The following is a 20794-nucleotide window of genomic DNA, read 5'->3' on the forward strand; positions in this document are numbered from 1 at the left end:
ACCTCATCTGTAAAATGGGGATTAAGCCTGTGAGCCTCATGTGGGACAACCTAATAACCTTGTATACCCCAGCGCTTAGAACAGTGCTCTGCACATAGTAAGCGCTTAATAAATACCAACATTATTATTATTATTATTATTCCTGATGGTATATACCTGAACATGGCCAACCAAGGCATGGACAGATTGAAGCAAGGCTATATCAAATCTAAGATTGACATATATGAAAGGAATAGAAGAGGGCTTGTATTTTGTGCATGTGGAAGAACAAGGCCACCAATGTTATTGTCCAAACTAGAACTTCAAAGTATAATTTAGTGAAATGCTTCTATCGGCACTTTTGACATTATAATCCCAAAGTACTGAAATGTTTAATCTTCTTGTACACAAGGAGATTCTTTTGAAGCTCTTCTCTCTAGACCCTGCTGTTGTAACAGCTATATTAGCTTAGAAGCATCTTTTATGAAATGGGCTAAGCTTGTGTGTTTGCTTTTTTTCCACTTTTTTATTGAAAACCTTACACGTGTGACTAAAAGTCAGGAGGAATATTCATAATTTCCATTACAAAACTGGTCATATAGATTTCTTAGTACAACTAGAAGCAAATCTATCAGTGAAACAATGATTGTCTACAAAACGTTACCTAAATTAAAGAACTGTTTGCAGGTAATCAAATTTAATTAATCATTTATTTTGATAAAGCTAAAGGCCACTTTCACATAGTTCATTTATAACATTGGGCTGCAAAAATTACAGACTCTCATAGATACATCTCCCCCATGTGTATTCAACATATTTTAACTTTTATTTAAAGGTCTCTTTTCAGAAAGAAGCACTTTCAGAACACACTTCTCTACATAGTGCCCATTATCTGCAGATTCACTTAGGAACTGAACAACAACAAAAAAAAGATAGAGAGAGAAAAAATAATATCAAAAGAAATAAATTCATTCTTACTTGAATATATGCATCATAAACTAGTATTAAACCATGGACGATGATAGGTATAAATATTATTTGAGTCATAAAAAAGTCATCTTAGTCTACGAAATCCTATTTCAAAATTATTCAGTATTTTGACCGACGGTAATAATCTTCCTTCCTTTGGCACACCCAAACCAGTATAGAAATTATGCATTGTGAAGTGAATTCCTTGGGGCTTTTACTTATTTGCATCAGGATTTAAAGTTGGATTCTGAAGTTAATAGCATTACATTGCTTAACATATGAAAGGATTTTAAAATTGTTTTTCACTGAAGTGCTTCAACAGCAAAAGAGGGGGAAAAAATCAAGCTCTTTTAAAGTCTTAGGAGCATGTAGAACTTGTGACCTTGAAATCCAAATCTTGCATCAGAGACACTCCTTTCTTCCTTGGAGTCTTCTTTCCGATGTGTAATGCGCCAATCTTTTATTCAAATGTTTCCAATGTGGTAATGGTTTGGAAGAACATCTGGGTGTCCTCATAGCTGTGTTCCTTCCTAAGATCTGAACGGCAATTCGTGTGATTGGTCTACTGGGATTTCTCTATTTCTAGGCTTCTTTTCCCTCTTGTAACTGAGACTGGAGAAAAAAAAAATCAGCATGTTCTGACAGGTTTAATACTGTGAGGCAGTAAAATGGACCTGAATTTAGAGGAGATTGGCGCTCCAAAATAAATATAACACCATGTGTCAAATAAAATTTAAATAAAAAGATTGATTCTCCTGTACAAATCAGAAGAGATAATAAGAAACAACCAATAGACAGCAACTTTTTTCCACACCTACACAGGCACCACAGAATCATATTTTTCTTTCCAGATTGTCCTCCTCAATCCATGGCTTTAGGAATTAGTGTGATGAGATAATGTTGAAGGCTTTCTCTTTCTGGGACCAAACTGCATTGGATTAGATTTTTCAGGGAGGGAGGGAATTATCCACGTATTTACAGATGCCCCTGGACACGTGGATCTTTTTACAAAATTTTGCTGGATGTCAAAGCACAACTAACTGCAGCTATCGCTTTAAACACATCTGGTCAACCAGCTTGGTGTCAGTAAAGAACCAAGCAGGCTTCATTAAACAGTCCATGATTTCCATCTTCTTCTCTTTACTGGTAGCTAATTAGCAATGCTGAGATTGATGCAGCTGGAGGGTGAAGAGGTTTACTGGACATCATTGGCTCCCAGAGCTCACGGTACATTTCTTCCTCCAGGAGCAGGTGCCTCTGCAGGTACATACGGGGTTGCTGTCTATTCGCATATGGTTGAGCATTTCATTTTATCAAAATGCCATCAAATGCTCAGAATCACTGATCAGTGCAGTCCCGAGGACAAGTCTAATGAAGAAATGCTTCACCAAGGCAAAAAACCTAAAAGGTTAAAAATGGAGAAATATTTACAACTTCCTGCTGTCCTCAACCGGAGTTTTTATCTTTCTTCAGTGCATGTCAGAGGAGAGACCCAAGGCTATGAGTACAAGCTGTCCTGACCCGGCCCGTACATGTCTGCCAGTCGTTTAAAACGGGGGCCCCAGTCACTGAGATAATCGTAATTTTGATCAGAGTTTGAGCTGATGGACTCTAAAGAGCTGAGGGATTCGGCGACTGAGCCATTGCCCTCAAACGCATACGTCTGCAGAGAATCGTAAGGAGGAGCACAGGGATCCACGTCAGCTTCTTTTAGTCTCTCCCAGATAAATTCTCTAAAGATGACGTTATCCGGGATGCTTTTAAACGTCGGTCTGCTCAAGAACTGGATCTCAGGGGTCACGTCCCGTCGACTTTTGGTATCTCGGATGATGTTGAGGTTCCTCAAGGCGGCCATGTCAAAAGCTTCCGTGTCTTCCTCACCACCTCCCTCATCATCGTATCTGACGATGTTTTCTCGGATGTCCCTCTCCTCATCAAAAATGAGTGGTTCCTTTTTCCGCCGTCTCATTGTAACGATCAGGAGGACCAGCACTAGAACACAAAATAGCGGACACTTAGCCAAAGTGAATTTTTCAGCAGCTTTTCTATTAATCTTTATTGCTCCTGGAATCGGGCCTATAAAATTGACCCATAAAGAGTTCTCTCTAAATGGAAAACCATTGGCCACCTTGTGCGATGGGGACTTCACATTACTAGATGGTTCTAAAATGCTAAAATGGCTTTTAAACAGAACATTTTTATACATCAAGAATTCCTTTTATATATTGATTCTGAATTGATGTCTCCCTCTAATGTTACACCCTAAAGAATCTTATAGCATAAATTTAACAGCCAATTCAGGATGACTATTACAGCCTCACAGCCATAAAATATAAAGAACCTTTTTTTGAACACCTTAATTGCTCAAGAAGTAAAAGCCATTCACAAAGGTGCTGTTTGTAGTTTAACAATGGCAAACGGGAAAGTGACAGAATTACAAGATTTGGCCATAGGTTCTTTGATGAAATAGCCGTTTCTTGACTGTGAAACTCTCAGTTAAATCCAACGTATCTTGTCGATACTCATGGATTAAAAGCATCTTAATAATAGATTAAACTTGGCTTTAATGTACAAAGTCCTAAACCTGATTCTTATGATCTTTGGCTCTGAAGTTTCCTAAACCTCAAAATGATCAACTTGGAATTTGACTGTTTGCTTTAATCTCCCTTCTATAAAATCAATTTTTTTTTTGGTTTTTGATGGGGAATGAAATAGTAGAAATGTTCAAAACAAGTTGTACATATTTTGTATTTTCATTATCAGTTAAAATGATCCTATGATTCATATAAATAAATGAAAGGACTACTACCGAATAGAATCTGAGTCTTTTGGTTCCTTGAAAGTAGAAAAAAAAATTCAGTGTGAATTTCAAAACACAGTCCTACACTTCCGATTTCTTGGCACCTTAAAGGTCTGCAAAAATTAAGGTGGAGAAAAATGGTGTGGAAATTTTATCTTTTCAAAAATATATTTATTCAATTTTTTCATTCATTCATCCATTAATCAATCATATTTATTGAACACTTACTATGGGTAGAGCACTGTACTAAGCACTTGGGACTGTACATATAACAGAGTTGAAAGGTATGTTTCCTGCCCACATTGAGCTTACAGTATGGAGGGGTGAAAGACATTAATATAAATACATTACAGATATGTAAGTAAGAGCTGTGGGGCTGGGGAATAGGTGAATAAATGGTGCAAAGTGCAACAATTATAAGGCATATAACAACTGTTCCATTACCAGATGGCCTGAGAATATGAATTACTACTACGTCAACCCATGTTTTGGCAAAACATCTAAAAGAAATGAAACAGTTCACTTGAAGGGATAATTGTTGGTGACAAAGTGTGCAAAAGAGATTTGAAAAATTTGAATTATGACTTTTAGAAGAGTTTGTGAGAAATTAGGCTTGATGAAAAATTTGAAAAATTAAAAACTGGGTTGAAGAATTGGCTTTCGTTGCTGGTAGGTTCTTGTGTTATTTTTTTGTTTCTTTTTTTTTTTTTTAGGTAAAATTAAATTATGTTTTTTAGTTTAGAATATAAATTTGTCATATGAGTCCTTTGTCTTTCTTCTCCTTATCCTTCCTCCAAACCCTCATGTCAGTCTGATATTATTACATCCACGAGATTATCAATCAATCATACATATTGAGTGCTTACTGTGTGCACAGCATTGGGAGAATAAAATAATGGAGTTGACAGAGATGTTCCCTACCCCTAGTGAGCTTACAGTCTAGAAATGAAGAAAAACATTAATTTAAATGAAACAATTATAAATAAATTAATTTTAAGCAACTAATTTTTTCTTTAATCAAATGTGAGTATATTTTTACACTGCAGCCAGGCTGAGATTTCCATTAGGAAGTTGAGTGCTCACTAATGAACAATATTGAGTTAAGATAACTATATCTGCCCCTAGGTATAATACAAATAGAGGTAAAACACATGTTATTTTGGGGTTAGTCTTGTAAATTTCAGTTTTTTCTCGGAGAAATATAGAATATTTTAGGAGGATAGATAATTTTAATTTTGATCTTTCTAGACAATATTATTTCACATCATTTAAGCCTCCTAGAAGCATAAATTTTAACCTTTACATAAAGAAAGAATACACTGTTCTATAGGGATTCTGGAGATAATTCCTGGATTAAGAGGAATGTTTTCCACCTAATTAATCAAGTGACTAAAATTAAAAAAGAGATATATTCTTATGTGTCCCAGTAGAGATGCGGAAAAAAGACAATGTCATTTTTTAACTTAGAAAAATGATGTTTGTGGTTCCATTAATTTCCCATTATTTAGAGAGCAGGCATCTTTGTATCTCTTGTGTAATTATTGCTTCACCAAAATAATAATAATAATAATGGTATTTGTTAAGTGTTTACTAGTGCCAAGCACTTTTCTAAGCACTGGGATAGATACAAGGTAAGCAGGTTGTTGTCCCATGTGGGGTTCACAGTCTTAATCCCCATTTTACAGATGAGGTAACTGAGGTTCAGAGAACATAATTGGCTTGTGCAAGGTCATACAGCAGACGAGTGGTGGAGGCGGGATTAGAACCCATGTCCTCTGACTCTCAGGCCCGTGTTCTTTCCACTAAGCCATGCTGCTTCTCATGAATGAACAGTAAAGGCAGAGTTGAAATTCAGAGGATGATTAATCCCTGTTGCATATACCCTATAGAATTATATCCTTTAGGACATAAGATCAAAAATATTGTTACTGGATCAATTTTAAAAATTTCTATGAATGTCTTTACCACAGCCATTGTAATTGTCTTTATCCATTTAGAAGCTCTTCTAAATACTGATCTGAAATATCCGTTCTTTTCACTGAATGTTCTTGCTATTTCTGACATACCCTTGGGTAATACCAGTGACTTCTCATATGTCTATGGACTGAATTTCTTCCTCTCCAGCATTTTCCCTGAATTATTGTAATTTTTCAACCTTCACAATAGAGTTAGAAGTGGAGCCAAAACAATCTAGAGTTTGTTCAGCAGCACAGACTTTACTCAGAAAGGTTGTTGTAGTTCTAAGGAAGAAGATATACCCCTGCTGCCAATGTGGGCTTAATACCGAATAATATACTGTTCAGCAAAGCAGTTATTATAAAAGCAATTAGTATTGTGTCTGTGAGGTGCGAAACAAAAAATAAATTATGCTGCCTGAAATTGCCATATAATTTTCAGAGCTGACTATGTTAAAGGCTTTCAATTATTTATTCTAAACATTGTTTACAGTATAATATGAGTCACATTTGGTGGTCATTGGTTATGGGTTTTTTTACATGCATAAATCAAAATGTTCTCCATTTGTTCCCTGTTTTCATACTGTGAACCTATTAGGTGGATACAAATATGAGTTTAAAATTCAATGGAAAAAATGACCTGGATTAGATGACCTCCCAATTTTCCTTCCAGAAATTTGATTCTCTGCCCTTTTGAGGAAAGTATTAAGAAAAAACAAATTATGATGTCCTTGAAAAGTGATTAATTGCTTTTTGCATTCACTCTCTCTTAACGGCTTTATTGATGTCCTCCTCTACCTTCACATATACAAATCAAGCAAAGTCTACTTATTAACTGGTAGAAAGCACATATTACCTCTATTAGAGATTTATAAGACACTTTAGGTGCTTTAAGATCATTTTCTAAATTACTTCTAACAAACCCCCTTCAGAGGCAATCTGCATGGGTAACATCTCTGTACCTTAGGGAAAATTAAGGGGTCAGATGAGCAGTTATCCAATGACTAATCAGCCTAGACAGCCTCAATGCATTATTCAGACCCGAATCTCCTCAATATCTGCAGATTACTCCATTGCATTTTTCCTGAGTTAAAGTATCAGCTCAAGGACGTATAGAGAACTAGCAGGAAATCAGAATGAACACTGAAACCCACTTACCTGGACTATTGGTTAGCCCGAAGAACCTCAGAAAGGTGCAAAGAGACAGACTGGTATTTATTTGCATGGTATTTACTCATTCGTTCAATTGTATTTATTGAGCGTGTACTGTGTGCAAAGCACTGTACTACTAAGTGCTTGTTTTGTTGTCTGTCTCCCCCCTTCTAGACTGTGATCCCTTTGTAGGCAGGGATTGTCTCTACTGCTGAATTGTATTTCCCAAGCACTTAGTACAGTACTCTATACACAGCTCAATAAATACGATTGAATGAATGAATGAACAGAATTGGAAAGCATGTTCTGCTCTTCTCCCTCCACATGCAGTTCATGTCATCATCTGATTTTAATTATTTACTGAAATAAGTATACTCTATGATCTAGTCATACCCACCAAAATACAGTAAAACAAACAATAATATAATAATAATAATAAATAATGGCATTTGTTAAGCACTTTCTATGAGCCAGGCATTACACTAAGCACTGTGGTGGATACAAGCAAATCCAGTTGGACCCAGTACCCTGTCCCACACGGGGCTCAGAGTCTCAATCCCCATTTTATAGATAAGGTCACTGAGGCACAGAGAAGTGAAATGACTTGCTCAAGGTCACACACCAGATAAGTGGCAGAGTCAGGATTTGAATCCATGACCTTCTATCTCCTAGGCTCATGTTATATCCAGAAACTCCATCCTGCTTCTCAACATTAGTCTTGTGCTCTGTCAATACTTCATATTTAAAATCCAACTAGCTCCGAACATTTAGTAAAATGGTTGTCCTTCCTTAGCTTACAAATTCCCTGAGCAGGTGTTTCCACCTCACTGACCTGTAAGGAAGCCGTTCCTATCCTGCTATGGCAGGCAGAATTCCAATCCCAAACGAGAAAGTTACCGGGCATGGGAGCCTGCCAAAATTTCACTTGCCTTGTCTCACAAGCACAAAAAACCCTGCTTGAAATTAACTCCTTCCAGGCATGGCAGATTGTGGGTGAAGATTGGGAGTAGAAGGGGACAGCTGACTGAAAGGCAAGAGGTAAGCCAGTCAAGAGAGCCCCTGAATCAAACAGAGTCAATCTAGCAGGAACAAGCCTTGCGACCAATGAGCACGGCTCCAATTGCAGGCTGAGCATGTCGGTGGACCTGCCTTATAAATCACACTTACAATTTGAAAGGGATGAAAATATCAACTGACACGAGCTGTCTGTTCAGATGGGTGCTTTTGTGCCACTAGGGTTAATTATGTCAGTCAATCCAAGAGATGTGGAGGCCTTTCAATTCGCCATGGGGGGACCAGAAATGACAAGGACAGACCCTTGAATTATGACACATAATTTTTCTCAACATGTAAATCTTTTTTCCCCACCTCCTAACAAGCCCCTTACCTCAGGTGTCCCAGCAGAACGATAATTTCAAAAAAATGAAAAATTACACCAAAGACACGACAACTCTTCATGTCCAACTGGTCGACGGGGAGGAAATCACTGCCTTATAAATGAGAATGGTTGAAAGATAGGGAGTTGGATGTGGAGGAGTCTCTGCTCCTAAGCAAATCTTATTACATTTATAATAAAACAGGGAGGGTCTAACTAATCCCAGCTGAACTAGAAATATTTTGGCCACAGGGACCACTGTAGGTTCTTGATTTTTTAACTGGGCTTAAAAGAGAAAAACAACAACAACAAAAAATAAACTTTCACTATAATTCTGCTTCAATTTTAACGTGCAGTAAAAAGCCTCTTTGAACTAAGCCACATTAAAAGGTGCCTGGAATTTGAACTGTGCACATTTTTTGAATACATTTTTAAACAAAGGAGCTAAAAACCATTTCCTCTTTGATCATCTTCCATAAGAGCCTCTTCCTCATTGGCTGCAGATGGGATAGCTCCACTCGGTTAATATTGGTTTCTGTAAATCGCTATGAGTCTTTTGGGAAATGGCCACATAAATTGACAATTAATATTTATCCTGATTAAAAGGACTGGCACAGTGTATGTATCTCTCAGCTACTGAGGATATAATTTACTCTTAAGCGGCAGAGATACTGAAGCACTCTGCATTATTTTAAGAGATAAAAATGTTATAGGTTACTGAAGACAATGAGATGGAGAAAAAAGTCTCATTTCATCTTAAAGCCAGTGCAATTATTATATCTTGTACAGAATATTCATAGCAAATCGATCAATCAGTGATATTCACTGAGCACTTACTGTGTGCAGAACAATGTACTAAATACTTGGGAAAGTGAAATACAACAGAGTTGGTAGACATGTTTCCTGCCCACGATGAGGTTACAGTTTATAACAAATGAATTAAGTACTAAATTGTAAGCTCCTCAAAGGCAAAGATCATGTCTATTAAATACTACTGTGCTCCTCAAATCAGTTAGTGAAATGCTCTGCTCTAAATATGATCCAATCATTGATTGAATGAATTAACTGTTACTATCCATCAAGACCTCGGTCTCCCCTACAAGAAACATTGACTTTACTACACCAAGAAATATATGTTTCAGGGGCATCCCCAATACAGTAATATTAATTAAAAATTGAATCGAAGGAATGGATGATATTTCTTGACCATCTGTCATGATCAGTCATTTTATTCTCCTAGATATTGGCCTTGTTTTCAAAAATTCCCTTCTCAAGCTTCCCAACTCTGTCTCTCTTTTCCCCCTCTATTTCTTCCTATATGGTATTTTTAAGCAGTTACTGAACACTAAGCCCTGTGGTGGATACAATGCAGTGAAATGCACTTACTGAGCACTTGTTGTATGTAGAGCCCTGTACAAAGCTCTTGATCGGAATGAGGGTTCCTATCCCACATGAGGCTCACTGTTTAAGGGGGAAGCAGAAGAGGTATTTAATCCCCATTTTCTGGTTGAGGTAATTGAGTCATAGATAAGCCAAATGACTTGTCCAAGGTTACACAGCAGGCCATCGAGAGTTGATTCCTGACATTTAGGGTAGGAGTGGACAGAGGTGCTTTCTTCCCCTAAATGGACTTCCAGAATTTCCATACCTTTCATGGAAGCAAGTATGAACAAAATCCTATAATAAACTGCAAACAAGTGGGAGGGAAAGGAGAATGTATTATCCAGCCCTTCTTCAAGGACTTAAACTGTTTTCTATGCACAGGATACTGGGAACATTGAAAATGAGCTGGGACACACCTGCTCAGACCTCAGGATTCCAACTCCAGAAAAATTGGAGGTAAATGGGTGGTCTGTGGGGAGGTGAGGGTTAAGAGGTGTGGTTCTGTGGCAGAAGAGGCTGGAGACTGTTCCATCCTACCACCCCACCCAGTCTTATCCACTGTCCACAATAAATGCCAAATTCAAGGCTTCGTAGAGTTGAGAAATGGAATCATTGCTTGGTAAAGCCACCAAAACAGCCAATGTTGGGAGGATTCATCAAACATGTGGCTCTCTACTCAAAAATTTGGATTAGTTTCATGATACCATAGCTAATTAGTCTGTGGCCACAAGCGGGCACCTAATGATCACTACTGATGGTGAGTTGGGACTTAATATGAATCAGAAATTGGCTGGGTTCTAGAGGTGAGAGAGAAGGAGCAAACATGGCACCAGGGTTACAACACTGGGAATTTCTACTCTCTCACCACTGAGTTCTATAAATGTTTTAAAAGTGAACTAACAGGAGCCCATCCTACCCTGAATTGTCCATGTAATCTGAAAACAAACATTTGCTTAACAGGAACAGTCTGTCTTCAACTGTTTATCCAAGAAATCATAAGCTCCTCTGCATATTGCTTTGAAAATACCTCAACTTTGATAATATTTATCTGAATTTTGAAAAGTAAAAATGACTTTTGTTGCACGTGTCCCCCATACCTTGGAATAATAATAATAATAATAATAATAATAATAACAAAAACTGTGATATTTGTTAAGTACTTACTAGGTCCAAGAACTGGGATAGATACAGGCTAGGATGGTTACATACCAGCCTGTCGTTCATAATGATAACAATAATAATAATGGTATTTTTTAAGCAGTTACTATTTGCCAAGCACTGTACTAAGTGCTGGGATAGATACAAAGTAATCAGGTTGTCCCACGTAGGGCTCACAGTCTTAATCCTCATTTTACAGAAGAGGTAACTGAAGCACAGAGAAGTTAAGTGACTTGCCCAAAGTCACACAGCTGACAAGTGGTGGAGCTGGGATTAGAGCCCAAGAAGTTAATTGACTTTTCCAACATTAGCCAGCAGAGGAGTGGCAGAGCTGGAATTCAAACCCAGTTCTCCTGACTCACCAACCCATGCTCTTTCCACTAGGCCACACTGCTTCATAATAATGTAAATAGAAAATAAGCTTGTGTGGGCAGGAAACACTTCTATCAACTGTGATATATTGTATACTCCCAAGCACTTAGAACAGTGCTCTGCACACAGTCAGCACTCAATAAATACCACTGATTGACTGATCTCATACTAAGACTGAGTATAAATTGGTTTGGCATTTTCAGGCCTGAACAGCTCTACTCTTCTATTCATCCATTCATTCATTCAAACGTATTTATTTAGCGCATACTGTGCACAGACCACTGTACTAAGCACTGGCGAGAGTACGATGCAACAGACACATTCCCTGCCCACAACAAGCTTACAGTCTGGAGACAAGCTTACAGGCTAGAGATGAACTTACAATCTACAATCTACAATTCTACAATCATTAACCATCATAGGGACCAGCCTAATTGGGAAGGCCATCTTGGACTAGGAATTTTAGGAGGAGAAATGAAGATGTTAGGAGAAAGCCTTCAAAGAACAAAAGGGGCAGAAAGCCACATTTCTGGCTTTCTTCAGCTCAGACTGTAAACTCAAGAGTGTTGTCTGAGAATGGACATGAGTGAGGCTGAAAGCCAATTGAAAAGATAGGGACAAATGTCCTCAGGGCCTCAGCTTCTCTGCTGAACTTCACATGGTACCATAGGATCACCAAAGACAAGGTCAGGGACACTGACAATATACAGGCATTGAAGAAATGCTCATATCTGCCCAGCTCCACTGGACAAGATGCAGAGGAGAATGGATAACCATTTGATAACCAAGAGGCAGCTATCAGGTGAAATGAAAGCGAAGCCAGGAGCCAGGAGGGTACAATAAATTATTCCAGGAACCTCTAAAGCACAGTCTCAAACAACAAAACAGAAGTGCACTCTTGAGAGACCTCTACCGCAGGGTAACCGGCCCCATGACCCAGAGTTGCGAAAGGGGTTGGCCGAGGAACTGCTCCGCTGAAGGAAAGCCTTCACAGAGAAATACCTAATAAAAGACAGACTCAAAAACAGACACAAGCCCTACATGAGGGGAAAGCATTAGCTCAACAAGGAGTTATCTCTACCCAAAGCAGAAGAGAAGGGGCATTAACACGTGGAGCTTTTCAACTGCATGGATGGGGCTGCAGGGGCTTCTTCAGAAATGACACAGACGAATGGCATTGGAGACATGAGGGAAAGGCCGGGCCGTACCTAGCAATGTCAGGACGCAGGCCAGGATAGCTATGAGGGCTCCGGTGCTCAGTCCCGCCGGGAGGATGTAGGCCTCGGCATTGCACGTTTGGGCAACTCCATCTGCATCACAGTCGCACACCCGGATGGTGAGTGTGTTCGTGCTGCTCAGGGAAGGGGAGCCGCTGTCCACAATGAACACCGGCAAATAGAACACGGACTGCTCCTGCCTTCGGAATCCATTCCTCCGCGTGAGGATTGACGCCGTGTTGTCTAGGTAATGGAAGAGATGCATGTGAGACTTGATTTCTTGTGGAATTGCTCCCCACTTCTTTCCCCCCTCTTTGAAGCCAGGAATCTGTGTTGGATTGAACATGGGACAAAAGGTTGGGGGCTGGGAGTCAGGAGGACTGGTGATATCCCAGTTCTGCCACTTGGCAGCCATCTGTTAGAGCTAGGAGTGAGCAGTTGTGAAAAGACAACCTCCTGTAGCACTGATGCACATATCTTTACAAACCTCTAACCTAAGCACCATTCTCATTCCTAGACACTTTACCCTTCACTTTTTTTGTTGTTGGTGTTGTTGTTAATGGTATTTGTTAAGTGCTTTCTATGTGTCAAACACTGTTCTAAGTGCTGGGGTAGGTACAAATTAATTAGGTTGGACACAATGTCCATCTCACATGGGCCTCCCAGTCTAAATATGAGAGAGAACAGGTATTGAACAGGTATTCACTTCTATCTGTAAACTATTTTAGTGTCTGTCAATCTATGCAATATGGACACAATAAGATAATCAAAGAGGTCTTTTACGATAGTCTTTTAAACTAAATCTTAGCATGGAATCAAATTTTAATTCAATCATATTTTAATTCAATCATATTTTCATTCAATCATATTTATTTAGCACTTAGTGTGTCTGTGTTAAGTGTGCTAGCCAGATTAAGATGTGTGCATGAGCATGAATTCCTGTGTGGTAGTTATCCATTTATGTCAGAAGAAAAAGAAAATCTATTAAATGAACTTTAAATGTGTCTTCTAAGTCTCTATGTAAATAACTGCTAAAATGATTGCAAAGGAAGAACAAAATCTAGGTATGACTTCAGTTTTGTAGAGTCTTTTCTGTTCTATACTATATCGGTAAAATGTAAACCTCAGAAAAGGGTTTTAGCTGCTTCCTAGGCATTAAAACATTGATGGACTGAAAGTGAGACACAATTCTTAGAGGAGAAAAATGGAAAGGTTTGACCTCCCTTTTTTTTTGGCTAAGGGCTTAAAATGATTTAACAGCTGCTCTGTCAAGGCAGCTAATCCATAGATAAAAATGACTGGAGTGACTAACTGCTGTGTAATTAATGTCCACACAGGCAAAGAAGTCCACCTCACCCTGAATAAGCATTTTCATTTCCTTGCTAAACAAAAAAAGGCTCATCAGTGAATATTTACCAAATAGAACTCTCTCTTCCCTTAATTCAAAGTTGACACTTCTGATGGTAACAGCCTATGGGATTGGCTTGAAAAGAGGTCTCTTCATGAGGGATAATCCACAGTGCCTACCTTTGTTATCCTTCAAGGAAAAATTGTGGTTATTTGCTGCCTCTGCTGCCAAGCTGAAGTAAAACTGGTGACCATTCAATGGTTCATCCTTATCAACTGCGCTGATTTTCTGGATCACCTAGAAAGAAATGTTGAGTGCCAAGAAATGGGTGGTGGGCAGCCATTTTTTTAGTTACAAATGAAAGTTAACCTTAAAATTGCATGATTGACAGTAAGTTAATGGTATTTATTGAGCTCTGACTGTATGTAGAACACTATACTGAGTATAGCATAACAGAGCTGTAGACATGTTCCCTGTCCATAAGGTCCTTGCAGTCCAGAAGGGGAGACAGACATTAACATGACTTACAGGGAGAGGAAATGACAGAGTACAGAGCTATGTACATAACTGCTGTAGGACTGGGGAGGGGTGAGTAATGTACAGACCTAAGTGCATTGATAACATAGAGGGGAAGGTGCAGATGGTGAGGAAAAGAAAGGTTAGTCATGGAAGGCATCCTGGAGGAGGCATGATTTTAGTGGGCTTTGAAGATAGACAGAAAGAGAGAGGTGGTCTGTTGGATAAGAAGGTGAAGGGAGTTTCACAGCCAGGGTGAGGATATGGACCAAGGAATGAGCGACAAGGCATATGATAACCAAGACTGAGGTACCATTAGATTGGTGTTAGGTTGGTGTCAGAGGACTGAAGTATGCAGGTTGGGTTGTAGTAGGAACGTAGTGAGGTAAAAATAGGAGAAGGAGAGCTGATTAAGTGTCTTAAAGCTGATGATAAGGAGTTTCTATTTGATATGTTGGTGGATGTCAGCCGAAAGAGATTTTTGAGGAGTGGGAGATATGTATTGAACTTTTTTTTTAGAAAAATGATCTGGGTAGCAAAGTAAATTATGTACTGGAGAGAGGAGAGACAGGAGGCAGTGAGGTTAGCAAGGAGAGACTGATGCACTAGTATAGGTGGGATACAAGAAATGTTTGGATCTCGATGGAGAGGAAGTGATGGATTCTAGATATTTTGTGAAGGTCAAACCCGACAAGATTTGGTAATAGAAAGAATATGAGGACTGAATGGAAGAGAGCCTCATCTTCTCACCCAAACTTTATCCTCCTCGTGACTTCCCTGTCACTGTAGAAACAATGCCATCATCCCTGCCTCACAAGTTTGGAACCTTGGCATTATTGCAGTTGCATCTCTCTCATTCAACTCACATATTCAAATTGTCACCAAATCATGTCAATACATTGACATTTCCCCTCGGGATGTATTTGTATGTCAGCCTCCCTCCATAAATTGTAAGCACCTTGTGGGCAGGGAACATGTCAATCAACTCTATTGTATTGTACTCTCCAGAGAACTTAGTACAGTGCTCAACACACACTAAGACTCAAATACTCTTGATTGACTAACTGATTGATGGATTAAATAACTGAAAGGTGAGTCAAGGATAAAGCCAAGATTATGGGCTTGTGAGAAAGGGACGATGGTTGTGATGTCTACTGTGATGGGAAATTCTTGGGGAACGACAGGATTTGGGTGGGATGATGAGTTCTGTTTTGAGATGTCTCTAGGATATCCAAATAGAGGTGTCCTGAAGACAGGCAGAAATGTGAGATTGCAGATGAAGACAGGTCTACCCTATAATGGTAGATTCAGGAATTGCCTGCATAGAGTTGTGGGAGAATAAGTTCTTTGAGGGAGTGAATGGAGATGGGGAATAGAAGGGAATCCAGAGTCTTGTGAGGGACTCCCACAAATAGAGGGTTACAGGCAGAGGGAGAGCCAATAAAGCAGACTGAGAATGAGTGACCAAAGAGATAGGAGGAGAACCAGGAGAGGACAGTGTCAGTGAAGCCAGGATTAGATTGCATTTCCAGGAGAGGGGGTTGGTCTATAGTGTTGAAAGCAGCTGAGTGGTCAAGGGGAATAAGGATGGAGTGGCCCCTTTGGAGACAGGACTATGTTTGATCTGATTGTATTGTACTCATCCCAGTGCTTAGCACAGTCCTTGGCACATAAATCAGGGCCTGTTCATTCATTCATTCATTCAATAGTATTTATAGAGCGCTTACTATGTGCAGAGCACTGTAGTAAGTACTTGGAATGTACAATTCGGCAACAGTTAGAGATAATCCTTGGCCAATGATGGGCTCACAGTTTAAACTGAAATACTACTAGTATTATTGCTATTATTTCTGTAGTATTAAGAATTATAACCATCTCAATATCCACTGGATGCTGAATCACATCGCTATGCATGTTCTTATCATGAAGACCAGTCAATCATTGACAAGAATGCATCGTTATCAATGTGAATAAATATTAAAATTCCCCTCTTGACAAAATCAGCCTTATTTAGATTACCGTCAAGCAACAGTTATGAGAGGCCAGTTTGATTAAGGCTAGGATTGCCTTATAATAAGGATTAAAGGTCAAAGTTCAACAATTGAAGTGCTGATTATTGATCCTTTGATAATTGAACATGTTGATGCTAGTAGACTGTCAATTACTGAATACACAGTCCCTATTATATTCTAACGAATGAGTCATTTCAGATATTTTGAGAGGTAGGTATGGATTCAATTTTTCATGTGTCATTTACAAAATTAAAGCCCTCAACAGAGATATCTGGACAACACAGACACACAGGACGAATCCAAATGAGATCAGCTGTCTTAAATTCCTGGGGCTGTGAGAAGCTTACATCCCGCTGAGCCGAATAGTATGTGCAGACAGAGTCTGCTGGGTTTCCTGCTATAATAATGCTTCATGTGCTGCATTCTGGGTAAAGGAGGCTGAAGTACTTAGCCATTTAACAGGGTTTTCTCTTGCCTGATTTCTTTCCTAAGGACTTTTCAACAGCTCAAGTAAACTAAAGTTTGAAGGTTCATTTAATAGTTGTTTATGCTGCATGTCAAAGTGTTAGCTCGATGGCAATGATCTGATTCTATCTCGTCTTACAGCAGGCAACGTTCCCAAAGGAATGCTACTCAACAATATAAAACTGTATTTCTGAGCCCTGGTAGGTAGCCATTTTACCTGGCCAGGCTGAGCATTTTCACAGACTGTCGTCTCATAGTCCATGGCAAACTCTGGAGCGTTGTCATTAACATCCAGGATGCTGATGGCCACATAGCCTCTTCCTACTTGCGAAGGGTTCTCTGGGTAAAGAAAAAATATACAAAATTGCAAGCAGCTTGGTTAGTAAGTGTTTATTCTTACTCTTTCTTGGCACATTCTATTTAAATACACACCACAATTTTTTTTAATTGCCCAAATAGCAAGTGACTAGACATTCTGTGACTTTATTTGCTCCCTGACAGCCCTCGGCCAGCATGATTCTTTATACACTGAACTAAAACCTCTCCCACAGAAATCTGAAATACAACTAAGGGTGTGGGGCCTTACAGACAAAGGGATTTGGAATCCAATTAGGTGTCTCTCTTCTTATTCAGAAAGGACATACACTACATTTGTACAAAAAGCTTTCACTAATTTTGAATTTACTCAGCAGAATGTTTTATTTGTTTCAGTTTTGAGGGAAAACACCATCAATGCCATATCCCCAAGATAGTGAAGATAAGCAGGAACTGCAACTTTATATCCTAGGATTTCTACAGAATTCGGAAACTTGTCTCAGATTTCCCGAATGAGTCTATACCCTTCAGCTTAGTTTAACGATTTGGTAGGGAGGAGATCTAGGTAGCAATTATTAATATGAAAAATTGTATGCATAATTGAAAAAAACAAACATACTTTTTTCAATCAATTATACTTCACACCCTATGATTTCCAGCAGCACATTGCTATAAAATATCTCAAGCGGTGGGCTCTGTTGTGTGACTGTGATCAGGAAATGAGCTTCCAGCATGAATAGAGCAATCATCAATTAGTAAAAAAAAAAAAAAATGAGGACTGGAAGATCAGTCAATCCTAATGACATTAATTACATGCCTATTTGTAAAGCACTATACCAAGCACTTGGGAGAGTAGGTAGACAAGATCCCTGCCTCAAGGAGCTCAGAATCTAGACAGGAGAGATGGACTAGTACTAGTACTGGGAAGACACAGAGTAAAAGGCTACATGCAAAATGTTCCAGGTGTAAAAGAGAAATAATGAGTGGAATTCAGAAGAAAAGTAAAGCTAAAACAACTAGTAATGGAAAATAATAATAATAATAATAATAATTAGTAAAAATTATGGTATTCATTAGGCACTTACAATGTGTCAGGCACTGTACTAAGCACTGGGGTGGATACAAGCAAATCAAGTTGGACACAGTCTCTGTCCCACATGGGCCTCATGGTCTCAAGTCTCATTTTATAGACGAGGTAACTGCCCACAGAGAAGCGACCTGACTTCCCCATGGCCTCACAGCAAACAAGTGATGCAGCTGAGTTTAGAACCTATGACCTTCTGACTCCCAGGCCTGTCCTCTATCCACTATTCATTGTCACCATCTACTCCAAAATCATCAATCTCTTGGCTCAAAAGTAGCATTGCCCATCTTATTATTATCTAAAGTTTACATTTTACAATTGAAAGCAGCAAATTCCCAGTCTGCCTATCTGAACCCTTGTGGGTACTTCAGAGCAATGTTTGGTTTGCCCATTATGGCAGACAATAAAGACAGATAATAGGAACCTTCAGAGTTCTCCATGAAGTGGCTGTTGAGGCAGGAGCCAGTCAGCAGGAAGGCAGGATCAATGGCCCAGGCACTGAGACAAAGATGGTCTCAAGTTAGAGTGTTTAAAGACTCAAAGGCAGGGATCCTGCTATTATCACTACTGTATTCTCCCAACCACTTAGGTGTGCGCACTGCACTCGATAAGTGTCCAATAAATACTACTGATTGACTGATTGATGATTTGGATAGATTAGGAGAGGCGTCTGTCCTGATCTCACAATGGGTGATCTGACTGTACAAAATAATAATAATAATAATGTTGGTATTTGTTAAGCGCTTACTATGTGCCGAGCACTGTTCTAAGCGCTGGGGTAGCCACAGGGAAATCAGGTTGTCCCACTTGGGGCTCACAATCTTAATCCCCATTTTACAGATGAGGTAACTGAGGCACCGAGAAGTTAAGTGACTTGCCCAAAGTCACACAGCTGACAAGTGGCCGAGGCAGGATTCGAACCCATGACCTCTGACTCCAAAGCCCGTGCTCTTTCCACTGAGCCACGCTGCTTCTCTAAATGACAAAATGACTCATCTCTCTCATTCAACCCACATATTCAATCTGTCACTAAATCTTGCCAGTTTAACCTTCACAATATTGCTAAAATCCCCTTTCCTCTCCATCCAAACTGCTACTACAGTAATCCAACCACTTATGCTATCCTATTCAAGCGCTTAGTACAGTGCTCTGCACACAGTAAGTGTGCAATAAATACGACTGAATGACTATCACCTTGATTACTGCATCAACCACCTTGCTGGCCTCCCTGCCTCTGCTATCTCCTCATTATGGTCTATACTTCAGTCTGATGCCTGGATCATTTTTCTACTGAAACATTCAGTTCACCTTTCCCCACTCCTCAAGCAAATCCAGTGGTTGCCCATACCCTTTTGCATCAAACAGAAACTCCTTCATGTCAACTTTAAAATAGTCACCTTACTCTCTCCTATCTTACCTACCATTTTCTTACTACAACCAGCCCACACACTTCACTTCGCTAATGCTAACTTACTCATATCCCTAATCTCATCTACCTTGCCAATGACCACTCGCCCACCTACCTCTGGCCAGAAATGCCCTCCCTCTACATAACTGACAGATGACCATTCCCAGAAACCTTCCAATCAATCAATCAATCATATTTACTGAGTGCTTACTGAGTGCAGAGAGTATTTGGGAGAGTACAATATAACAATATAGCAGACACATTCCCTGCCCACAATGAGCTTACAGTCCAAAGAGGGAGATAAACATTATTATAAATAAATATATTATGGATATATACATAAGTGGTGTGGGACTGAGGGGAGTAAATAAAAGGAGCAAATCACAGTGAAACAGAAGGAGTAGGAGAAAATGAAATGAAGGTTAGTCAGGGAAGGTGTCTTGGAAGAGATGTGCTTTCAATAAAACTTTGAAGGTGGGGAGAGTAATTGTAATTGGATATGAAGAGGGAGGGCATTCCAGGCCAGAGGGAGGATACGGGTGAGAGATTGGCGGTGAGATACACAAAATCGAAGGTACACTGAGTAGGTTGGCATTAGAGGAGTAAAGTGTCCAGGCTGAGATGTAGTGGGACAGTAGCGAGATGAGGTAGGAGGGGGAGGGTGATTGAGTGCTTTAAAGCTGATGGTGAGTTGTTAACTGTTTGATGTGTATGTGGAATTGCCAGCAATGGAGTTCCTTGTGGAGTGGAGAGGCTTGGGACTGAACGTTTTTGTAGAAAAATGATCCAGGCAGCAGAGGGAAGTATGGACTGGAGTTGGGGAGAGATAAGATAGACAGGAAGAGGGAGGTCAGCAAAGACGTTAATAATCAAGGTAGAATAGGGTAAGTGCTTGAATTAACGTGGTAGCAGTTTGGATTGAGAGGAAAGGGCAAATTTTAGCAATGTTGTGAAGCCTGAACTGGCAGGATTTAGTGACAGATTGAATATGCATGTTGAATGAGAGAGAGGACTCAAGGATAGCACCAAGGTTATGGATTTGAGAGCCAGGAAGGGTGGCAATATTGTCTACAGTGATTGGAAAGTCAAGGGGAGGCCAGAATTTGGGGAGAAAGATAATGCGTTCTGCTTTGGACATGTCAAATTTGACCTGTCGGCGGGACAACCAAGCAGAGATGTCTTGAAGGCAAGAAGCAATACGAGACTGCAGAGAGGGAGAGAGAACAGCGCTGGTGATCTTGATTTGGGAATCATCTTTCAATAGTATTTATTGAGCGCTTACTATG

The 20794-nt window shown here is 39.5% G+C and overlaps 1 protein-coding gene across 1 annotated transcript in view; it reads right to left on the minus strand.

Annotated features, from left to right (window-relative positions):
• Nucleotides 1–485: 485 nt before the first annotated feature.
• The window catches only part of LOC100680819 (cadherin-7), a 157399-nt gene continuing 137090 nt past the window's right edge, over nucleotides 486–20794 (minus strand). Inside the window, exons 9-12 of the mRNA XM_029066732.1 lie at nucleotides 16919–17040; nucleotides 13888–14005; nucleotides 12352–12603; nucleotides 486–2940 (exon numbers count right to left, since the gene is read on the minus strand). Coding sequence (XP_028922565.1) covers nucleotides 2447–2940; nucleotides 12352–12603; nucleotides 13888–14005; nucleotides 16919–17040 — 986 coding nt within the window. The 3' untranslated portion in view covers nucleotides 486–2446. The remainder of the gene's footprint in view (nucleotides 2941–12351; nucleotides 12604–13887; nucleotides 14006–16918; nucleotides 17041–20794) is intronic.

The sequence above is a fragment of the Ornithorhynchus anatinus genome, chromosome 5, assembly GCF_004115215.2.
Source record: "Ornithorhynchus anatinus isolate Pmale09 chromosome 5, mOrnAna1.pri.v4, whole genome shotgun sequence".
Classification (NCBI taxonomy): Eukaryota; Metazoa; Chordata; class Mammalia; order Monotremata; family Ornithorhynchidae; genus Ornithorhynchus; species Ornithorhynchus anatinus.